Genomic DNA, 21,641 nt, shown 5'->3' with positions numbered 1-21,641 from the left:
TGAGATCTGTGCTCCTCTACAAGGCAGTCTTCTAGGTGGTCTCTCTCTCTGCTGAGTCCGGTTTAGTTGACGTGTTCATGAGATCTGTGCCCCTCTACAAGGCGGTCTTCCAGGTGGTCTCTCTCTCCGCTGAGTCCGGTTTAGTTGACGTGTTCATGAGATCTGTGCCCCTCTACAAGGCGGTCTTCCAGGTGGTCTCTCTCTCCGCTGAGTCCGGTTTAGTTGACGTGTTCATGAGATCTGTGCCCCTCTACAAGGCGGTCTTCCAGGTGCTGCCACCAACATCACGTCTCAAACTCCCTTTTTTGATGCTCAAAACATCTTGTCTTGTGCATCTTGACCCTATAATAGAAAATATACATTTAGGTCTTTTGCGTTTTAATGTTAAAGGATTTTTCTTCTATCAATTAAATTTATTTTTATTTATTTATTTTTAATATTCTGGAACTGCAGGGGAAAGTGGCAGCATTACTGTTTCCACAAATATAATAATCTGTGTATGTATTCCTGATTTAAGTATTTATTGTGCAAATGTAAATGGTCCTGTAGATGAATGTAGGAGTGTTGTCCTGTAGTCTTGTCTCATTGTAGTCTTGTATTGTTATTCTACAGCGATAAGGCAGTTCTACAGTCCTATGAGGCCCTGGCCACTGAGATCTCCTCTCTACACTCAGTGTTGAAACAACAGTCTGACCTGGTGAAGAAGCTCGGAGACAAATCACAGCTAGCAGCTAACAGACGAGGTGAGTTACAAACCACAGCTAGCAGCTAACAGACGAGGTGAGTTACAAACCACAGCTAGCAGCTAACAGACGAGGTGAGTTACAAACCACAGCTAGCAGCTAACAGACGAGGTGAGTTACAAACCACAGCTAGCAGCTAACAGACGAGGTGAGTTACAAACCACAGCTAGCAGCTAACAGACGAGGTGAGTTACAAACCACAGCTAGCAGCTAACAGACGAGGTGAGTTACAAACCACAGCTAGCAGCTAACAGACGAGGTGAGTTACAAACCACAGCTAGCAGCTAACAGACGAGGTGAGTTACAAACCACAGCTAGCAGCTAACAGACGAGGTGAGTTACAAACCACAGCTAGCAGCTAACAGACGAGGTGAGTTACAAACCACAGCTAGCAGCTAACAGACGAGGTGAGTTACAAACCACAGCTAGCAGCTAACAGACGAGGTGAGTTACAAACCACAGCTAGCAGACGAGGTGAGTTACAAACCACAGCTAGCAGACGAGGTGAGTTACAAACCACAGCTAGCAGACGAGGTGAGTTACAAACCACAGCTAACAGACGAGGTGAGTTACAAACCACAGCTAACAGACGAGGTGAGTTACAAACCACAGCTAACAGACGAGGTGAGTTACAAACCACAGCTAACAGACGAGGTGAGTTACAAACCACAGCTAGCAGCTCACAGACGAGGTGAGTTACAAACCACAGCTAGCAGCTCACAGACGAGGTGAGTTACAAACCACAGCTAACAGCTCACAGACGAGGTGAGTTACAAACCACAGCTAGCAGCTAACAGACGAGGTGAGTTACAAACCACAGCTAACAGACGAGGTGAGTTACAAACCACAGCTAGCAGCTCACAGACGAGGTGAGTTACAAACCACAGCTAGCAGCTCACAGACGAGGTAAATTCTAAACATCAGCTAGCATCAGCTAGCATCAGCTAGTCTTTTCACACATCTTAAAACAACATGCCATCAACAAGGAATCTTTCAAAATAAAAGTTGTTGATGAAAGAGAGTCTACTATACTACTGTAGGCTAGGTGGAAGAAAGAGGGATTCTACTGTAGGCTAGGTGGAAGAAAGAGGGATTCTACTGTAGGCTAGGTGGAAGAAAGAGGGATGCTACTGGAGGCTAGGTGGAGAAAGAGGGATTCTACTGGAGGCTAGGTGGAAGAAAGAGGGATGCTACTGTAGGCTAGGTGGAAGAAAGAGGGATTCTGCTGGAGGCTAGGTGGAAGAAAGAGGGATTCTCCTGGAGGCTAGGTGGAGAAAGAGGGATGCTACTGTAGGCTAGGTGGAGAAAGAGGGATGCTACTATAGGCTAGGTGGAAGAAAGAGGGATGCTACTGTAGGCTAGGTGGAAGAAAGAGGGATGCTACTGGAGGCTAGGTGGAGAAAGAGGGATGCTACTGGAGGCTAGGTGGAGAAAGAGGGATGCTACTGTAGGCTAGGTGGAGAAAGAGGGATTCTACTGTAGGCTAGGTGGAGAAAGAGGGATTCTACTGTAGGCTAGGTGGAGAAAGAGGGATTCTACTGTAGGCTAGGTGGAAGAAAGAGGGATTCTACTGTAGGCTAGGTGGAAGAAAGAGGGATGCTACTGGAGGCTAGGTGGAGAAAGAGGGATTCTACTGGAGGCTAGGTGGAAGAAAGAGGGATGCTACTGTAGGCTAGGTGGAAGAAAGAGGGATTCTGCTGGAGGCTAGGTGGAAGAAAGAGGGATGCTACTGTAGGCTAGGTGGAAGAAAGAGGGATGCTACTGGAGGCTAGGTGGAGAAAGAGGGATGCTACTGGAGGCTAGGTGGAGAAAGAGGGATGCTACTGTAGGCTAGGTGGAGAAAGAGGGATTCTACTGTAGGCTAGGTGGAGAAAGAGGGATTCTACTGTAGGCTAGGTGGAGAAAGAGGGATTCTACTGTAGGCTAGGTGGAAGAAAGAGGGATTCTACTGTAGGCTAGGTGGAAAAAGACAGCTGAGCTATTATCATAGCACTACAATGGTAGAGGATATATTAGGATATTAAAGCTATCTCTCTTTCCTGTTCTGATGTTTTTCACCCCTGAAGAGATGTAGTTTGTTGCTATTCTCTTTGTGGAACAGGGGACCAAACAAGAGGTGCAAATTAGAATGAAATGTGAAGAGCAAATATATTTATTCTAGTGAATATCCCAGACTAATCCCGTTTCGTAGATGAGAGAGAAAAAGGGGAGAGATGTATTTATTCAAAGACACCGAGCATCTGTATTCGTCAGAGGTTCTTACTACGAAATCACTTTTATTCAAATGGGAAACTCTCATGAGACTCTCTCTCTCTCTCTCTCTCTGCCTCCTGCTCTTCCATCAAACACAGAGGAACTCTCATGAGACTCTCTCTCTCTCTCTCTCTCTCTCTGCCTCCTGCTCTTCCATCAAACACAGAGGAACTCTCATGAGACTCTCTCTCTCTCTCTCTCTCTCTCTGCCTCCTGCTCTTCCATCAAACACAGAGGAACTCTCATGAGACTCTCTCTCTCTCTCTCTCTCTGCCTCCTGCTCTTCCATCAAACACAGAGGAACTCTCATGAGACTCTCTCTCTCTCTCTCTCTCTCTCTCTCTGCCTCCTGCTCTTCCATCAAACACAGAGGAACTCTCATGAGACTCTCTCTCTCTCTCTCTGCCTCCTGCTCTTCCATCAAACACAGAGGAACTCTCATGAGACTCTCTCTCTCTCTCTCTCTCTCTCTGCCTCCTGCTCTTCCATCAAACACAGAGGAACTCTCATGAGACTCTCTCTCTCTCTCTCTGCCTCCTGCTCTTCCATCAAACACAGAGGAACTCTCATGAGACTCTCTCTCTCTCTCTCTGCCTCCTGCTCTTCCATCAAACACAGAGGAACTCTCATGAGACTCTCTCTCTCTCTCTCTGCCTCCTGCTCTTCCATCAAACACAGAGGAACTCTCATGAGACTCTCTCTCTCTCTCTCTCTGCCTCCTGCTCTTCCATCAAACACAGAGGAACTCTCATGAGACTCTCTCTCTCTCTCTCTCTCTCTCTGCCTCCTGCTCTTCCATCAAACACAGAGGAACTCTCATGAGACTCTCTCTCTCTCTCTCTCTCTGCCTCCTGCTCTTCCATCAAACACAGAGGAACTCTCATGAGACTCTCTCTCTCTCTCTCTGCCTCCTGCTCTTCCATCAAACACAGAGGAACTCTCATGAGACTCCTCTCTCTCTCTCTCTCTGCCTCCTGCTCTTCCATCAAACACAGAGGAACTCTCATGAGACTCTCTCTCTCTCTCTCTCTGCCTCCTGCTCTTCCATCAAACACAGAGGAACTCTCTCTCTCTCCTCTCTCTCTCGCCTCCTGCTCTTCCATCAAACACAGAGGAACTCTCATGAGACTCTCTCTCTCTCTCTCTCTGCCTCCTGCTCTTCCATCAAACACAGAGGAACTCTCATGAGACTCTCTCTCTCTCTCTCTCTGCCTCCTGCTCTTCCATCAAACACAGAGGAACTCTCATGAGACTCTCTCTCTCTCTCTCTCTCTGCCTCCTGCTCTTCCATCAAACACAGAGGAACTCTCATGAGACTCTCTCTCTCTCTCTCTCTCTGCCTCCTGCTCTTCCATCAAACACAGAGGAACTCTCATGAGACTCTCTCTCTCTCTCTCTCTCTGCCTCCTGCTCTTCCATCAAACACAGAGGAACTCTCATGAGACTCTCTCTCTCTCTCTCTCTGCCTCCTGCTCTTCCATCAAACACAGAGGAACTCTCATGAGACTCTCTCTCTCTCTCTCTCTCTCTCTGCCTCCTGCTCTTCCATCAAACACAGAGGAACTCTCATGAGACTCTCTCTCTCTCTCTCTCTCTCTCTGCCTCCTGCTCTTCCATCAAACACAGAGGAACTCTCATGAGACTCTCTCTCTCTCTCTCTCTGCCTCCTGCTCTTCCATCAAACACAGAGGAACTCTCATGAGACTCTCTCTCTCTCTCTCTCTGCCTCCTGCTCTTCCATCAAACACAGAGGAACTCTCATGAGACTCTCTCTCTCTCTCCTCTCTCTGCCTCCTGCTCTTCCATCAAACACAGAGGAACTCTCATGAGACTCTCTCTCTCTCTCTCTCTCTCTGCCTCCTGCTCTTCCATCAAACACAGAGGAACTCTCATGAGACTCTCTCTCTCTCTCTCTCTCTCTCTGCCTCCTGCTCTTCCATCAAACACAGAGGAACTCTCATGAGACTCTCTCTCTCTCTCTCTGCCTCCTGCTCTTCCATCAAACACAGAGGAACTCTCATGAGACTCTCTCTCTCTCTCTCTCTCTGCCTCCTGCTCTTCCATCAAACACAGAGGAACTCTCATGAGACTCTCTCTCTCTCTCTCTCTCTCTCTGCCTCCTGCTCTTCCATCAAACACAGAGGAACTCTCATGAGACTCTCTCTCTCTCTCTCTGCCTCCTGCTCTTCCATCAAACACAGAGGAACTCTCATGAGACTCTCTCTCTCTCTGCCTCCTGCTCTTCCATCAAACACAGAGGAACTCTCATGAGACTCTCTCTCTCTCTCTGCCTCCTGCTCTTCCATCAAACACAGAGGAACTCTCATGAGACTCTCTCTCTCTCTCTCTGCCTCCTGCTCTTCCATCAAACACAGAGGAACTCTCATGAGACTCTCTCTCTCTCTCTCTCTCTCTCTGCCTCCTGCTCTTCCATCAAACAACAGAGGAACTCTCATGAGACTCTCTCTCTCTCTCTGCCTCCTGCTCTTCCATCAAACACAGAGGAACTCTCATGAGACTCTCTCTCTCTCTCTCTCTCTGCCTCCTGCTCTTCCATCAAACACAGAGGAACTCTCATGAGACTCTCTCTCTCTCTCTCTCTCTGCCTCTGCTCTTCCATCAAACACAGAGGAAACTCTCATGAGACTCTCTCTCTCTCTCTCTCTCTGCCTCCCTGCTCTTCCATCAAACATCAGAGGAAAACTCCATGAGACTCTCTCTCTCTCTCTCTGCCTCCTGCTCTTCCATCAAACACAGAGGAACTCTCTCATGAGACCTCTCTCTCTCTCTCTCTCTCTCTCCCTCCTGCTCTTCCATCAAACACAGAGGAACTCTCATGAGACTCTCTTCTCTCTCTCTCTCTCTCTCTCTCCTCTGCCTCCTGCTCTTCCATCAAACACAGAGGAACTCTCATGAGACTCTCTCTCTCTCTCTCTCTCTCTGCCTCCTGCTCTTCCATCAAACACAGAGGAACTCTCATGAGGACTCTCTCTCTCTCTCCTCTCTGCCTCCTGCTCTTCCATCAAACACAGAGGAACTCTCATGAGACTGTCTCTTCTCTCTCCTCTGCCTCCTGCTCTTCCATCAAACACAGAGGAACTCTCATGAGTCTCTCTCTCTCTCTCTCTGCCTCCTGCTCTTCCATCAAACACAGAGGAACTCTCATGAGACTCTCTCTCTCTCTCTCTGCCTCCTGCTCTTCCATCAAACACAGAGGGAACTCTCATGAGACTCTCTCTCTCTCTCTCTGCCTCCCTGCTCTTCCATCAAACACAGAGGAACTCTCATGAGACTCTCTCTCTCTCTCTGCCTCCTGCTCTTCCATCAAACACAGAGGAACTCTCATGAGACTCTCTCTCTCTCTCTCTCTGCCTCCTGCTCTTCCCATCAAACACAGAGGAACTCTCATGAGACTCTCTCTCTCTCTCTCTCTGCCTCCTGCTCTTCCAATCAAACACAGAGGAACTCTCATGAGACTCTCTCTCTCTCTCTCTCTGCTCCTGCTCTTCATCAAACACAGAGGAACTCTCATGAGACTCTCTCTCTCTCTCCTCTGCCTCCTGCTCTTTCCATCAAACACAGAGGTAACTCTCATGAGACTCTCTCTCTCTCTCTGCCTCCTGCTCTTCCATCAAACACAGAGGAACTCTCATGAGACTCTCTCTCTCTCTCTCTGCCTCCTGCTCTCCATCAAACACAGAGGAAATCTCATGAGACTCTCTCTCTCTCCTCTGCTCCTGCTCTTCCATCAAACACAGAGGAACTCTCATGAGACTCTCTCTCTCTTCTATCCTCTCTCCTCTCTGCCTCCTGCTCTTCCATCAAACACAGAGGAACTCTCATGAGACCTCCTCTCTCTCTCTCTCTCCTGCTCTCTCCTGCCCCCTCCCCTCTGGCCCTTCCATCAAACACAGAGGAACTCTCATGAGACTCTCTCTATCTCCTCTCTCTCTCTCTCTGCCTCCTGCTCTTCCATCAAACACAGAGGAACTCTCATGAGACTCTCTCTCTCTCTCTCTCTCTGCCTCCTGCTCTTCCATCAAACACAGAGGAACTCTCATGAGACTCTCTCTCTCTCTCTCTCTCTCTCTGCCTCCTGCTCTTCCATCAAACACAGAGGAACTCTCATGAGACTCTCTCTCTCTCTCTCTGCCTCCTGCTCTTCCATCAAACACAGAGGAACTCTCATGAGACTCTCTCTCTCTCTCTCTGCCTCCTGCTCTTCCATCCAAACACAGAGGAACTGGTCATGAGACTCTCTCTCTCCTCCTCCTCCTCCTGCTCTTCCATCAAACACAGAGGGAACTCTCATGGGATGACTCTCTCTTCTCTCTGCCCTCCCTGCTCTTCCCATCAAACACAGAGGAACTCTCTTTGAGAAGCTCTCTCTATCTCTCTCTCTCTCTCTGCCTCCTCTGCTCTTCCATCAACACAGAGGAACTCTCCATGAATGAGACATCTCTCTCTCTCTCCTCTCCTCTCTCTCTCTCTGCTCCCTGCCTCTTCCATCAACACCAGAGGAACTCTCATGAGAGCTCTCTCTCTCTCTCTCTCTCTCTCTGCCTTCCTGGCTCTTCCATCAAACACAGCGGAAACTCTTAATGCGACTCTCTCTCTCTCTCTCTCTCTCTCTCTCTCTGTCCTCCTGCCTCTTCCATCAAACACAGAGGAACTCTCATGAGACCTCTCTCTCATCTCTCTCGTCTCCTCTTTGCCTCCTGCCTCTTCCATCAAACACAGAGGAACTCTCATGAGACTCTCTCTCTCTCTCTCTCTCTCTCTGCTCTCCTGCTCTTCCCCATACAAACACAGAGGAACTCTCATGAGACTCTCTCTCTCTCTCTCTCTCTCTGCCTCCTGCTCTTCCATCAAACACAGAGGAACTCTCATGAGACTCTCTCTCTCTCTCCTCTCTCTGCCTCCTGCTCTTCCATCAAACACAGAGGAACTCTCATGAGACTCTCTCTCCTCTCCTCTCTCTGCTCTGCTCTTCCATCAAACACAGAGGAACTCTCATGAGCTCTCTCTCTCTCTCTCTCTGCCTCTGCTCTTCCCATCAAACACAGAGGAACTCTCATGAGACTCTCTCTCTCTCTCTCTGCTCCTGCTCTCCATCAAACACAGAGGAACTCTCATGAGAACTCTCTCTCTATCTCCTGCCTCCTGCTCTTCCATCAAACACAGAGGAACTCTCATGAGACTCTCTCTCTCTCTCGCTCTGCTCTTCCATCAACACAAGGAACCTCATAGACTCTCTCTCTCTCTCTGCCTCCTGCTCTTCATCAAACACAGAGGAACTCTCATGAGACTCTCTCTCCTCTCTCTTCTGCCCTCCTGCTCTCCATCAAACACAGAGGAACTCTCATGAGACTCTCTCTCTCTCTCTCTCTCTGCTCCTGCTCTTCCATCAAACACAGAGGAACTCTCATGAGACTCTCTCTCTCTCTCTCTCTGCCTCCTGCTCTTCCATCAAACACAGAGGAACTCTCATGAGACTCTCTCTCTCTCTCTCTCTGCCTCCTGCTCTTCCATCAAACACAGAGGAACTCTCATGAGACTCTCTCTCTCTCTCTCTCTGCCTCCTGCTCTTCCATCAAACACAGAGGAACTCTCATGAGACTCTCTCTCTCTCTCTCTCTGCCTCCTGCTCTTCCATCAAACACAGAGGAACTCTCATGAGGACTCTCTCTCTCTCTCTCTGCCTCCTGCTCTTCCATCAAACACAGAGGAACTCTCATGAGACTCTCTCTCCTCTCTCTCTCTGCCTCCTGCTCTTCCATCAACACAGAGGAAACTCTCATGAGACTCTCTCTCTCTCTCTCTCTGCCTCCTGCTCTTCCATCAAACACAGAGGAACTCTCATGAGACTCTCTCTCTCTCTCTCTCTGCCTCCTGCTCTTCCATCAAACACAGAGGAACTCTCATGAGACTCTCTCTCTCTCTCTCTCTGCCTCCTGCTCTTCCATCAAACACAGAGGAACTCTCATGAGACTCTCTCTCTCTCTCTCTCTGCCTCCTGCTCTTCCATCAAACACAGAGGAACTCTCATGAGACTCTCTCTCTCTCTCTCTCTGCCTCCTGCTCTTCATCAACACAGAGGAACTCTCATGAGACTCTCTCTCTCTCTCTCTGCCTCCTGCTCTTCCATCAAACACAGAGGAACTCTCATGAGACTCTCTCTCTCTCTCTCTGCCTCCTGCTCTTCCATCAAACACAGAGGAACTCTCATGAGACCTCTCTCTCTCTCTCTCTGCCTCCTGCTCTTCCATCAAACACAGAGGAACTCTCATGAGACTCTCTCTCTCTCTCTCTCTCTCTCTCTCTCTGCCTCCTGCTCTTCCATCAAACACAGAGAACTCTCATGAGACTCTCTCTCTCTCTCTCTCTCTGCCTCCTGCTCTTCCATCAAACACAGAGGAACTCTCATGAGACTCTCTCTCTCTCTCTCTCTCTCTGCCTCCTGCTCTTCCATCAAACACAGAGGAACTCTCATGAGACTCTCTCTCTCTCTCTCTGCCTCCTGCTCTTCCATCAAACACAGAGGAACTCTCATGAGACTCTCTCTCTCTCTCTCTGCCTCCTGCTCTTCCATCAAACACAGAGGAACTCTCATGAGACTCTCTCTCTCTCTCTCTGCCTCCTGCTCTTCCATCAAACACAGAGGAACTCTCATGAGACTCTCTCTCTCTCTCTGCCTCCTGCTCTTCCATCAAACACAGAGGAACTCTCATGAGACTCTCTCTCTCTCTCTCTGCCTCCTGCTCTTCCATCAAACACAGAGGAACTCTCATGAGACTCTCTCTCTCTCTCTGCCTCCTGCTCTTCCATCAAACACAGAGGAACTCTCATGAGACTCTCTCTCTCTCTCTCTCTCTCTCTCTGCCTCCTGCTCTTCCATCAAACACAGAGGAACTCTCATGAGACTCTCTCTCTCTCTCTCTCTCTCTCTCTCTCTGCCTCCTGCTCTTCCATCAAACACAGAGGAACTCTCATGAGACTCTCTCTCTCTCTCTCTCTCTCTCTCTGCCTCCTGCTCTTCCATCAAACACAGAGGAACTCTCATGAGACTCTCTCTCTCTCTCTCTCTCTCTCTGCCTCCTGCTCTTCCATCAAACACAGAGGAACTCTCATGAGACTCTCTCTCTCTCTCTCTCTCTCTCTGCCTCCTGCTCTTCCATCAAACACAGAGGAACTCTCATGAGACTCTCTCTCTCTCTCTCTCTCTCTCTCTCTCTGCCTCCTGCTCTTCCATCAAACACAGAGGAACTCTCATGAGACTCTCTCTCTCTCTCTCTCTCTCTCTGCCTCCTGCTCTTCCATCAAACACAGAGGAACTCTCATGAGACTCTCTCTCTCTCTCTCTCTCTGCCTCCTGCTCTTCCATCAAACACAGAGGAACTCTCATGAGACTCTCTCTCTCTCTCTCTCTCTCTGCCTCCTGCTCTTCCATCAAACACAGAGGAACTCTCATGAGTCTCTCTCTCTCTCTCTCTCTCTGCCTCCTGCTCTTCCATCAAACACAGAGGAACTCTCATGAGACTCTCTCTCTCTCTCTCTCTGCCTCCTGCTCTTCCATTCAAACACAGAGGAACTCTCATGAGACTCTCTCTCTCTCTCTCTGCCTCCTGCTCTTTCCATCAAACACAGAGGAACTCTCATGAGACTCTCTCTCTCTCTCTGCCTCCTGCTCTTCCATCAAACACAGAGGAACTCTCATGAGACTCTCTCTCTCTCTCTCTCTGCCTCCTGCTCTTCCATCAAACACAGAGGAACTCTCATGAGACTCTCTCTCTCTCTCTCTGCCTCCTGCTCTTCCATCAAACACAGAGGAACTCTCATGAGACTCTCTCTCTCTCTCTCTCTGCCTCCTGCTCTTCCATCAAACACAGAGGAACTCTCATGAGACTCTCTCTCTCTCTCTCTCTGCCTCCTGCTCTTCCATCAAACACAGAGGAACTCTCATGAGACTCTCTCTCTCTCTCTCTCTGCCTCCTGCTCTTCCATCAAACACAGAGGAACTCTCATGAGACTCTCTCTCTCTCTCTCTGCCTCCTGCTCTTCCATCAAACACAGAGGAACTCTCATGAGACTCTCTCTCTCTCTCTCTGCCTCCTGCTCTTCCATCAAACACAGAGGAACTCTCATGAGACTCTCTCTCTCTCTCTGCCTCCTGCTCTTCCATCAAACACAGAGGAACTCTCATGAGACTCTCTCTCTCTCTCTCTGCCTCCTGCTCTTCCATCAAACACAGAGGAACTCTCATGAGACTCTCTCTCTCTCTCTCTCTCTCTCTCTCTGCCTCCTGCTCTTCCATCAAACACAGAGGAACTCTCATGAGACTCTCTCTCTCTCTCTCTCCTCTGCCTCCTGCTCTTCCATCAAACACAGAGGAACTCTCATGAGACTCTCTCTCTCTCTCTCTCTCTCTCTCTCTGCTCCTGCTCTTCCATCAAACACAGAGGAACTCTCATGAGACTCTCTCTCTCTCTCTCTCTCTGCCTCCTGCTCTTTCCATCAAACACAGAGGAACTCTCATGAGACTCTCTCTCTCTCTCTCTCTCTCTCTGCCTCCTGCTCTTCCATCAAACACAGAGGAACTCTCATGAGACTCTCTCTCTCTCTCTCTGCCTCCTGCTCTTCCATCAAACACAGAGGAACTCTCATGAGACTCTCTCTCTCTCTCTCTGCCTCCTGCTCTTCCATCAAACACAGAGGAACTCTCATGAGACTCTCTCTCTCTCTCTCTGCCTCCTGCTCTTCCATCAAACACAGAGGAACTCTCATGAGGACTCTCTCTCTCTCTCTGCCTCCTGCTCTTCCATCAAACACAGAGGAACTCTCATGAGACTCTCTCTCTCTCTCTCTCTGCCTCCTGCTCTTCCATCAAACACAGAGGAACTCTCATGAGACTCTCTCTCTCTCTGCCTCCTGCTCTTCCATCAAACACAGAGGAACTCTCATGAGACTCCTCTCTCTCTCTCTCTCTCTCTCTCTGCCTCCTGCTCTTCCATCAAACACAGAGGAACTCTCATGAGACTCTCTCTCTCTCTCTCTCTCTCTCTCTCTCTGCCTCCTGCTCTTCCATCAAACACAGAGGAACTCTCATGAGACTCTCTCTCTCTCTCTCTCTCTCTCTGCCTCCTGCTCTTCCATCAAACACAGAGGAACTCTCATGAGACTCTCTCTCTCTCTCTCTCTCTCTGCCTCCTGCTCTTCCATCAAACACAGAGGAACTCTCATGAGACTCTCTCTCTCTCTCTCTCTCTCTCTGCCTCCTGCTCTTCCATCAAACACAGAGGAACTCTCATGAGACTCTCTCTCTCTCTCTCTGCCTCCTGCTCTTCCATCAAACACAGAGGAACTCTCATGAGACTCTCTCTCTCTCTCTCTCTCTCTGCCTCCTGCTCTTCCATCAAACACAGAGGAACTCTCATGAGACTCTCTCTCTCTCTCTCTCTCTGCCTCCTGCTCTTCCATCAAACACAGAGGAACTCTCATGAGACTCTCTCTCTCTCTCTCTCTCTCTCTCTCTCTCTGCCTCCTGCTCTTCCATCAAACACAGAGGAACTCTCATGAGACTCTCTCTCTCTCTCTCTCTCTCTCTCTCTCTGCCTCCTGCTCTTCCATCAAACACAGAGGAACTCTCATGAGACTCTCTCTCTCTCTCTCTCTCTCTCTCTCTGCCTCCTGCTCTTCCATCAAACACAGAGGAACTCTCATGAGACTCTCTCTCTCTCTCTCTCTCTCTCTGCCTCCTGCTCTTCCATCAAACACAGAGGAACTCTCATGAGACTCTCTCTCTCTCTCTCTGCCTCCTGCTCTTCCATCAAACACAGAGGAACTCTCATGAGACTCTCTCTCTCTCTCTCTCTCTCTCTGCCTCCTGCTCTTCCATCAAACACAGAGGAACTCTCATGAGACTCTCTCTCTCTCTCTCTCTCTCTCTGCCTCCTGCTCTTCCATCAAACACAGAGGAACTCTCATGAGACTCTCTCTCTCTCTGCCTCCTGCTCTTCCATCAAACACAGAGGAACTCTCATGAGACTCTCTCTCTCTCTCTGCCTCCTGCTCTTCCATCAAACACAGAGGAACTCTCATGAGACTCTCTCTCTCTCTCTCTCTGCCTCCTGCTCTTCCATCAAACACAGAGGAACTCTCATGAGACTCTCTCTCTCTCTCTCTCTCTCTCTGCCTCCTGCTCTTCCATCAAACACAGAGGAACTCTCATGAGACTCTCTCTCTCTCTCTCTCTCTGCCTCCTGCTCTTCCATCAAACACAGAGGAACTCTCATGAGACTCTCTCTCTCTCTCTCTGCCTCCTGCTCTTCCATCAAACACAGAGGAACTCTCATGAGACTCTCTCTCTCTCTCTCTCTGCCTCCTGCTCTTCCATCAAACACAGAGGAACTCTCATGAGACTCTCTCTCTCTCTCTCTCTGCCTCCTGCTCTTCCATCAAACACAGAGGAACTCTCATGAGACTCTCTCTCTCTCTCTCTGCCTCCTGCTCTTCCATCAAACACAGAGGAACTCTCATGAGACTCTCTCTCTCTCTCTCTGCCTCCTGCTCTTCCATCAAACACAGAGGAACTCTCATGAGACTCTCTCTCTCTCTCTGCCTCCTGCTCTTCCATCAAACACAGAGGAACTCTCATGAGACTCTCTCTCTCTCTCTCTGCCTCCTGCTCTTCCATCAAACACAGAGGAACTCTCATGAGACTCTCTCTCTCTCTCTGCCTCCTGCTCTTCCATCAAACACAGAGGAACTCTCATGAGACTCTCTCTCTCTCTCTCTCTGCCTCCTGCTCTTCCATCAAACACAGAGGAACTCTCATGAGACTCTCTCTCTCTCTCTCTCTGCCTCCTGCTCTTCCATCAAACACAGAGGAACTCTCATGAGACTCTCTCTCTCTCTCTCTGCCTCCTGCTCTTCCATCAAACACAGAGGAACTCTCATGAGACTCTCTCTCTCTCTCTCTGCCTCCTGCTCTTCCATCAAACACAGAGGAACTCTCATGAGACTCTCTCTCTCTCTCTCTGCCTCCTGCTCTTCCATCAAACACAGAGGAACTCTCATGAGACTCTCTCTCTCTCTCTCTGCCTCCTGCTCTTCCATCAAACACAGAGGAACTCTCTCTCTCTCTCTCTCTGCCTCCTGCTCTTCCATCAAACACAGAGGAACTCTCATGAGACTCTCTCTCTCTCTCTCTCTCTCTGCCTCCTGCTCTTCCATCAAACACAGAGGAACTCTCTCTCTCTCTCTCTCTCTCTCTCTCTCTGCCTCCTGCTCTTCCATCAAACACAGAGGAACTCTCATGAGACTCTCTCTCTCTCTCTCTCTCTGCCTCCTGCTCTTCCATCAAACACAGAGGAACTCTCATGAGACTCTCTCTCTCTCTCTCTCTGCCTCCTGCTCTTCCATCAAACACAGAGGAACTCTCATGAGACTCTCTCTCTCTCTCTCTCTGCCTCCTGCTCTTCCATCAAACACAGAGGAACTCTCATGAGACTCTCTCTCTCTCTCTCTCTGCCTCCTGCTCTTCCATCAAACACAGAGGAACTCTCATGAGACTCTCTCTCTCTCTCTCTGCCTCCTGCTCTTCCATCAAACACAGAGGAACTCTCTCTCTCTCTCTCTCTCTCTCTGCCTCCTGCTCTTCCATCAAACACAGAGGAACTCTCATGAGACTCTCTCTCTCTCTCTCTGCCTCCTGCTCTTCCATCAAACACAGAGGAACTCTCATGAGACTCTCTCTCTCTCTGCCTCCTGCTCTTCCATCAAACACAGAGGAACTCTCATGAGACTCTCTCTCTCTCTCTCTGCCTCCTGCTCTTCCATCAAACACAGAGGAACTCTCATGAGACTCTCTCTCTCTCTCTGCCTCCTGCTCTTCCATCAAACACAGAGGAACTCTCATGAGACTCTCTCTCTCTCTCTCTCTCTGCCTCCTGCTCTTCCATCAAACACAGAGGAACTCTCATGAGACTCTCTCTCTCTCTCTCTCTCTGCCTCCTGCTCTTCCATCAAACACAGAGGAACTCTCATGAGACTCTCTCTCTCTCTCTCTCTGCCTCCTGCTCTTCCATCAAACACAGAGGAACTCTCATGAGACTCTCTCTCTCTCTCTGCCTCCTGCTCTTCCATCAAACACAGAGGAACTCTCATGAGACTCTCTCTCTCTCTCTCTGCCTCCTGCTCTTCCATCAAACACAGAGGAACTCTCATGAGACTCTCTCTCTCTCTCTCTCTGCCTCCTGCTCTTCCATCAAACACAGAGGAACTCTCATGAGACTCTCTCTCTCTCTCTCTCTGCCTCCTGCTCTTCCATCAAACACAGAGGAACTCTCATGAGACTCTCTCTCTCTCTCTCTCTGCCCTCCTGCTCTTCCATCAAACACAGAGGAACTCTCATGAGACTCTCTCTCTCTCTCTCTGCCTCCTGCTCTTCCATCAAACACAGAGGAACTCTCATGAGACTCTCTCTCTCTCTCTCTGCCTCCTGCTCTTCCATCAAACACAGAGGAACTCTCATGAGACTCTCTCTCTCTCTCTCTCTCTCTCTCTCTGCCTCCTGCTCTTCCATCAAACACAGAGGAACTCTCATGAGACTCTCTCTCTCTCTCTCTGCCTCCTGCTCTTCCATCAAACACAGAGGAACTCTCTCTCTCTCTCTCTCTCTCTCTGCCTCCTGCTCTTCCATCAAACACAGAGGAACTCTCATGAGACTCTCTCTCTCTCTCTCTCTCTCTCTCTGCCTCCTGCTCTTCCATCAAACACAGAGGAACTCTCATGAGACTCTCTCTCTCTCTCTCTGCCTCCTGCTCTTCCATCAAACACAGAGGAACTCTCATGAGACTCTCTCTCTCTCTCTCTCTCTGCCTCCTGCTCTTCCATCAAACACAGAGGAACTCTCATGAGACTCTCTCTCTCTCTCTCTCTGCCTCCTGCTCTTCCATCAAACACAGAGGAACTCTCATGAGACTCTCTCTCTCTCTCTCTCTGCCTCCTGCTCTTCCATCAAACACAGAGGAACTCTCATGAGACTCTCTCTCTCTCTCTCTCTCTCTCTGCCTCCTGCTCTTCCATCAAACACAGAGGAACTCTCATGAGACTCTCTCTCTCTCTCTCTGCCTCCTGCTCTTCCATCAAACACAGAGGAACTCTCATGAGACTCTCTCTCTCTGCCTCCTGCTCTTCCATCAAACACAGAGGAACTCTCATGAGACTCTCTCTCTCTCTCTCTCTCTCTCTGCCTCCTGCTCTTCCATCAAACACAGAGGAACTCTCATGAGACTCTCTCTCTCTCTCTCTGCCTCCTGCTCTTCCATCAAACACAGAGGAACTCTCATGAGACTCTCTCTCTCTCTCTCTCTCTCTCTGCCTCCTGCTCTTCCATCAAACACAGAGGAACTCTCATGAGACTCTCTCTCTCTCTCTCTCTGCCTCCTGCTCTTCCATCAAACACAGAGGAACTCTCATGAGACTCTCTCTCTCTCTCTCTCTCTCTGCCTCCTGCTCTTCCATCAAACACAGAGGAACTCTCATGAGACTCTCTCTCTCTCTCTCTGCCTCCTGCTCTTCCATCAAACACAGAGGAACTCTCATGAGACTCTCTCTCTCTCTCTCTGCCTCCTGCTCTTCCATCAAACACAGAGGAACTCTCTCTCTCTCTCTCTCTCTCTCTGCCTCCTGCTCTTCCATCAAACACAGAGGAACTCTCATTTAAACTTTATTATCTGCTCAACATGATGATTGGATAGAAAACCAATGATGTGTGTGTCTAATGTTGCATGCGTTTGTGCTGCATATTAAAGAGGGTGTGTGTGTGTGTGTGTGAGAGATGTTTGACTGCTCTGACTCTCTTTACCATAGAAATACATGTATATTCTCTTTAAATATAGTTGCTAAGCCATGTTATCTCTTGAGGGATGCTTCTCTCTAAAAGCCTTAATCAGGCCTGTGTGTGTTGTGTTTCTGAAGCCTGTCTAGTTCTGAAGGGAATGTCAGAGGTGTGATTCTCACTCCCATATCTCTCCTCACACTACTCAGCCCAATTAGCTATACAGCCTCTGGAAACTACAGTGTCTGGCTGTCGCTCTGCCTGTCTGTATGTCTGTCCCTCTGCCTGTCTGTCTGGCTGTCGCTCTGCCTGTCTGTATGTCCCTCTGCCTGTCTGTATGTCTGTCCCTCTGCCTGTCTGTCTGGCTGTCGCTCTGCCTGTCTGTATGTCGCTCTGCCTGTCTGTATGTCTGTCCCTCTGCCTGTCTGTCTGGCTGTCGCTCTGCCTGTCTGTCGCTCTGCCTGTCTGTCGCTCTGCCTGTCTGTCGCTCTGCCTGTCTGTCCCTCTGCCTGTCTGCATGGCTGTTCGTCTGTCTGCCGGTCTGTCGCTCTGCCTGTCTGTCGCTCTGCCTGTCTGTCGCTCTGCCTGTCTGCCTGTCTGTCTACATGTCTGCCTGTCTGTCTGCCTGTCTGTCTACATGCCTGCCTGTCTGTCTGTCACTTTGATTTCTAGAGGATAAAACTAAACTAAAATGCTGACTGAATGTAAGATAAATAATTTCTTAATAAATATTTTGTCTATTACATTCACACACTGTTTACTAATTCCTTTTCAGCATCACCCAACCCAACCACATATCCCTAAAGGTACACTCTGTCAGCATCACCCAACCACACATCCCTAAAGGTATACAGGAACAATCTTTAATTAATTAGCCTAGTTATTGGCAGTCATCCAACTTAGAGGATAATGGATATCAATCAACAGCATTTAGAGTTGATTATTGAGCCCAAATGATTACTAGAGCCAGTCGCACCAACTGAAATGATTACTAGAGCCAGTCACACTAACTGAAATTATTACTAGAGCCAGTCGCACTAACTGAAATGATTACTAGAGCCAGTCGCACTAACTGAAATGATTACTAGAGCCAGTCGCACTAACTGAAATGATTACTAGAGCCAGTCGCACTAACTGAAATGATTACTAGAGCCAGTCGCACTAACTGAAATGATTACTAGAGCCAGTCGCACTAACTGAAATGATTACTAGAGCCAGTCGCACTAACTGAAATGATTACTAGAGCCAGTCGCACTAACTGAAATGATTACTAGAGCCAGTCGCACTAGCTGAAATGATTACTAGAGCCAGTCGCACTAACTGAAATGATTACTAGAGCCAGTCGCACTAACTGAAATGATTACTAGAGCCAGTCGCACTAACTGAAATGATTACTAGAGCCAGTCGCACTAACTGAAATGATTACTAGAGCCAGTCGCACTAACTGAAATGATTACGAGAGCCAGTCGCACTAACTGAAATGATTACTAGAGCCAGTCGCACTAACTGAAATGATTACGAGAGCCAGTCGCACTAACTGAAATGATTACTAGAACCAGTCGCACTAACTGAAATGATTACTAGAACCAGTCGCACTAACTGAAATGATTACTAGAACCAGTCACACCAACTGAAATGATTACTAGAACCAGTCGCACCAACTGAAATGATTACTAGAACCAGTCGCACTAACTGAAATGATTACTAGAGCCAGTCGCACCAACTGAAATGATTACTAGAGCCAGTCGCACCAACTGAAATGATTACTAGAGCCAGTCGCACTAACTGAAATGATTACTAGAGCCAGTCACACTAACTGAAATGATTACTAGAGCCAGTCACACCAACTGAAATGATTACTAGAGCCAGTCGCACTAACTGAAATGATTACTAGAGCCAGTCACACTAACTGAAATGATTACTAGAACCAGTCGCACCAACTGAAATGATTACTAGAACCAGTCGCACTAACTGAAATTATTACTAGAACCAGTCACACTAACTGAAATTATTACTAGAACCAGTCATAATAGACAGTGGAATAAATGGTGTGGTGTTGCGATACTAAGAGAGTTCCATGGACAAAGGATTGCAACATAATCCTAATGAATATTCTCTGGTCTTCATGAACAGTCAGGTGTGATGAGTTGCTTTGTTTGAAATGGATTTATTTTCTTGAGTGCTGCTTTGGGGTAGGTGGCAAGGGTGATGGTGCCTGTCTGGCTGTCTGTCTCTCTGCTTTGGGGTAGGTGGCAAGGGTGATGGTGCCTGTCTGGCTGTCTCTCTGCTTTGGGGTAGGTGGCAAGGGTGATGGTGCCTGTCTGGCTGTCTCTCTGCTTTGGGGTAGGTGGCAAGGGTGATGGTGCCTGTCTGTCTGTCTCTCTGCTTTGGGGTAGGTGGCAAGGGTGATGGTGCCTGTCTGGCTGTCTGTCTCTCTGCTTTGGGGTAGGTGGCAAGGGTGATGGTGCCTGTCTGGCTGTCTGTCTCTCTGCTTTGGGGTAGGTGGCAAGGGTGATGGTGCCTGTCTGGCTGTCTGTCTCTCTGCTTTGGGGTAGGTGGCAAGGGTGATGGTGCCTGTCTGGCTGTCTGTCTCTCTGCTTTGGGGTAGGTGGCAAGGTTGATGGTGCCTGTCTGGCTGTCTGTCTCTCTGCTTTGGGGTAGGTGGCAAGGGTGATGGTACCTGTCTGGCTGTCTCTCTGCTTTGGGGTAGGTGGCAAGGGTGATGGTGCCTGTCTGGCTGTCTCTCTGCTTTGGGGTAGGTGGCAAGGGTGATGGTACCTGTCTGGCTGTCTGTCTCTCTGCTTTGGGGTAGGTGGCAAGGGTGATGGTGCCTGTCTGGCTGTCTGTCTCTGCTTTGGGGTAGGTGGCAAGGGTGATGGTGCCTGTCTGGCTGTCTGTCTCTCTGCTTTGGGGTAGGTGGCAAGGGTGATGGTGCCTGTCTGTCTGTCTGCTTTGGGGTAGGTGGCAAGGGTGATGGTGCCTGTCTGTCTCTCTGCTTTGGGGTAGGTGGCAAGGGTGATGGTGCCTGTCTGTCTCTCTGCTTTGGGCTAGGTGGCAAGGGTGATAGTGCTAAATACTGGGTCTTGTTCAGTAGGGCATAACGTAGTAGAACATAATGCAACTGAAAACCAACCATTGGTGTCATTGTACCAGTTCAGTTTCGTACTGAAACAACCGTGTCCAAATGACTCCTCCTGTTTTGACGTCTACTGAACACAACCAGGTAGAATGTTTTTAATTATCTGACAACCTGATTTTGAAGGAAGTTAAAGAAAATGTTTGTGCCCTTCTCTCTCTAGCTGCACCAACTGTCCCTGTTCAGTGCCTGGACGATGTGGAGAAGAACCTGAACCATCGAACAGTCCGCATGACCGTGCCCCGAGCCCCTAGTGCCCCCCCTGTCCCCTCCAGCTCTGGCCGGCCCTGCCTTCCCCCCGTGGGCCCTCCGGCTCTGGAGGGTCTCAGGGAGGACTACTGGCCAAACGGTCCCTGGTCCAGCCACTACCCTGGAGCCTTGGGTCTGGACAGTACCAGCCCTGTCCTCCTGCCTCCTCCTCCTCTCAACCAGGCCTCTCTAGATGACTCCTCCTGGTCTTTCCCCTCCCCGCCCAAACCCAGCGACGCCCTCTTCTGGGAGGGCCAGAGGCAGGGTCTGAGCCAGGGCAGCCCCATCCACTCCTCCAGGGGTAGTACCCCCATGAGCCCTAATGGAGACTGGGCCAAGCCCCCACCCTACTGAGGTGGAGAACCCCCTGGCTCTAAGGCTGCCCTGCCGTGCAACACCAAACCTGCCTTAAGATGAGGAGACAACTCCTATGGACTCTCCAGCCTGGGGTTGCTTCAGGATGATTCAACTAGCCACAGAGCAAACCACGGGAGAAGCTTCTGATGGGCTACCCTCTGACCCGGCCCAGACACACTGATGACTCCCCTCCCTGGGAATCAGGTGGCAGAGAAAGGAAGGGTTTCATCCACTCAAGAGAGAAAGATGATGGGATGAGTCCTGGACAGCCAGATTATGACTGTGTTTATGTGTGTGTATCCCATACTGGTATTTACTAGAGCTCAAAGCTGTAGTGAACTAATCCACAGTCTGACTGCTTTTCCATTTTAAGCCCCTCCCTCCTAATGTGACTTATTTACATGTTATCTATTATAAAGGTATATAGTCAATCCTTCTGTTATCTGTCCTTCATAATATAGAGGTCATAGTGTGTCTGCGCTGTAACAGATACTGGTTTATATATATATATATATATACCCCCCAGTAAGCACCTAAAGCTGTTTTTAATCACACAACACAGCGTAGCCTAGTGGTTAGAGGGGGGGGGCAGGTAGCCTAGGGGTTAGAGGGGGGGGGCAGGTAGCCTAGGGGTTAGAGGGGGGGGGGCAGGTAGCCTAGGGGTTAGAGGGGGGGGGCAGGTAGCCTAGTGGTTAGAGGGGGGGGGGGGCAGGTAGCCTAGTGGTTAGAGGGGGGGGGGCAGGTAGCCTAGTGGTTAGAGGGGGGGGGGGGGCAGGTAGCCTAGGGGTTAGAGGGGGGGGCAGGTAGCCTAGGGGTTAGAGGGGGGGGGGGCAGGTAGCCTAGGGGTTAGAGGGGGGGGGCAGGTAGCCTAGAGGTTAGAGGGGGGGGGCAGGTAGCCTAGGGGTTGGAGGGGGAGGCAGGTAGCCTAGTGGTTGGAGGGGGAGGGGGGACTGGTAGCCTAGTGGTTTAGAGGGGTGGGGGACCGGTAGCCTAGTGGTTAGAGGGGGGGGGGGGCTGGTAGCCTAGGGGTTTAGAGGGGTGGGGGGGGCATGTAGCCTAGTGG

The 21,641-nt window shown here is 49.6% G+C and overlaps 1 protein-coding gene across 2 annotated transcripts in view; it reads left to right on the top strand.

The window, feature by feature from the left end:
• LOC116370991 (5-azacytidine-induced protein 2-like) overlaps positions 1–21,011 on the top strand; it is a 52,033-nt gene extending 31,022 nt beyond the window's left edge. For both annotated transcript variants that reach the window (XM_031819928.1, XM_031819927.1), the window contains exons 7-8: positions 613–743; positions 20,136–21,011. In XM_031819928.1, the coding sequence (XP_031675788.1) occupies positions 613–743; positions 20,136–20,575 (571 nt within the window). In that variant the 3' untranslated portion in view covers positions 20,576–21,011. The remainder of the gene's footprint in view (positions 1–612; positions 744–20,135) is intronic.
• Positions 21,012–21,641: the final 630 nt, after the last annotated feature.

Source organism: Oncorhynchus kisutch, unplaced genomic scaffold, assembly GCF_002021735.2.
Source record: "Oncorhynchus kisutch isolate 150728-3 unplaced genomic scaffold, Okis_V2 scaffold2879, whole genome shotgun sequence".
NCBI lineage: Eukaryota > Metazoa > Chordata > Actinopteri > Salmoniformes > Salmonidae > Oncorhynchus > Oncorhynchus kisutch.
This window is presented reverse-complemented; position numbering and strand designations above follow the sequence as displayed.